Raw genomic sequence first — 1816 nt, 5'->3', positions numbered from 1 at the left:
TGATTCTTTGGTTAGTATAATTAATTTTTTCTATATTGTTCCTTTTAATCAATTGTTATGATATTATTATCTCCTTATTATGATAGCATTTTAGACTAAATTTTATTAATTGTTATACTGTTATTATCACTTTATGCTTATTTTTTTTTATTTAATTTATCTTCTCCTGTGAGATTAATAACTCCTAAGATATTATTTCTTGTATTTTTTATGTATAAATTTTTTTATACGTCGAGTCGAATCCCAACACATCACCGAAGTATTCATAATCATGCTGTATGTGTCCATATCTGACCAAAACATGTGACTAAGGTGCTTCTCAGTATAATACGTATACTGCACAATTGTCATAGGATCCAACTCAGCCTTGTCCTTTAAGTAGCTTATTGTTGCGCTGCATCTCCCTCCACTATTCTGAATTGTCTAACTCCATCCATATAATTATACAAGTCCTTACTTATGAGGTTAAGATTGTGATATCCACCACACATATGGGCAAAGAAGCCCATGATTTGAGTTGTATGGAAACCGGCTTCATGCATGCTATGTATATGCGCTTTGTGACCTTCTGTGATCTTCCTATGCGGTGCCATTATATTAGTGAACACTGGGGACGACAAGTCGTGATTATGTTCCTCAACCAATGCCTTCATCCGCCACTTCCCACAACTTTTGTCCAGAAACATAACAAGCTTGGTATTGCAATTTGTTCTTGTCTCCGGTTTATGGGGTCTTTTTCTGTCAACCCTCTTATAGTGCTTCTTTTCCCGCACCCCTTGCCGATTGTAGTAGAAAAACTTCCTGACAAAATTTTCCTCCTCGTCTTTAATAGAATCTCCCTTTTGCATGGCAAAATCAATACCCTTCGCATACGTCACATAGCTTGCATAGGTATCTTCAACCCCAATAAACTCTGCAGATAAAAACAAAGAACCATTCACAGGGTCTGGACTGCTAAATTGTTCACCCATGATCCTCTGTTGAAAGGGGCAACTTCACTAAAAGGTGGAAGGATAAGCAGTTGAAAGGGGGCAGTCTGGGAATGTTGTAGAGTCACCGTTGTTCATGAGTTTGAGGCTGCAATGATGAGGTTAAAGCGAATCAACAATGTTGCCTGGGAATACTTAGACAGACTTGACCCAAAGACTTGGGCAAAGGCACATTTTAGTGAGTGGCCAAAGGTGGACAGTATGACTAACAACAACTGTGAGACATTCAATGGAAATATTCTGAAATATAGAGGCAAGCCAATCATCACAATGTTGGAATAGATCAAAGTACATATCATGAGGGTTATGGCAAGGAACCAAAAGTCTCTTAGTGGCTATATTGGTTTGGTTACACCAAGATAGCTTAGTAGGCTTGAGAGAGAAAAGGAAGAAATAACAAATGGAGTCCAACATGGGTAGATGGTGTGCAAACAGAGGAATGTGCACAACTTAACCGGCAAGTGCACTGGGTCATCCAAGTAATACCTCAGGTGAATGAGGGTCGATTCGATGAGGATTGCTGGATTGAGCAACAATGGTTATCTAATTGGCTTAGTTAGGCAAATAGAAAAGATTGTTGTTGAGTTGAAAATGCATAAACAGTAAGCAATAAAGTAAACAAGGCAGTAAACGAGTTTGGTGTGAAAACTATAAGAGAAAACAGTTAAGGTTTCAGAGAAGTTTACTTTTTCGGATTAAAAGTTCTTACCAACTATTTTAACAATACATGATTCATTTCATGGCAAACTATAAATGATTAAACCCTAATCTCTTAGTGATTTAATCTTTTCTAACCTTCATTAACCGCCACTCTCGTGGTCACTTAA

At 37.4% G+C, this 1816-nt stretch overlaps 1 protein-coding gene across 1 annotated transcript; it reads right to left on the bottom strand.

Annotated features, from left to right (window-relative positions):
- On the bottom strand, positions 384-971 carry LOC107610743 (protein FAR1-RELATED SEQUENCE 5-like). Its single transcript, XM_016312746.1, has one exon. It carries the CDS (start codon positions 969-971, stop codon positions 384-386), a length of 588 nt encoding a protein of 195 aa, XP_016168232.1.

Source organism: Arachis ipaensis, chromosome B08 (genome assembly GCF_000816755.2).
Source record: "Arachis ipaensis cultivar K30076 chromosome B08, Araip1.1, whole genome shotgun sequence".
Lineage (NCBI taxonomy): Eukaryota > Viridiplantae > Streptophyta > Magnoliopsida > Fabales > Fabaceae > Arachis > Arachis ipaensis.
This window is presented reverse-complemented; position numbering and strand designations above follow the sequence as displayed.

Bases quoted from the DNA above. Each gene is read 5' to 3' on its own strand.
- LOC107610743 (XM_016312746.1), bottom strand. From the start codon at position 971: ATGGGTGAACAATTTAGCAGTCCAGACCCTGTGAATGGTTCTTTGTTT.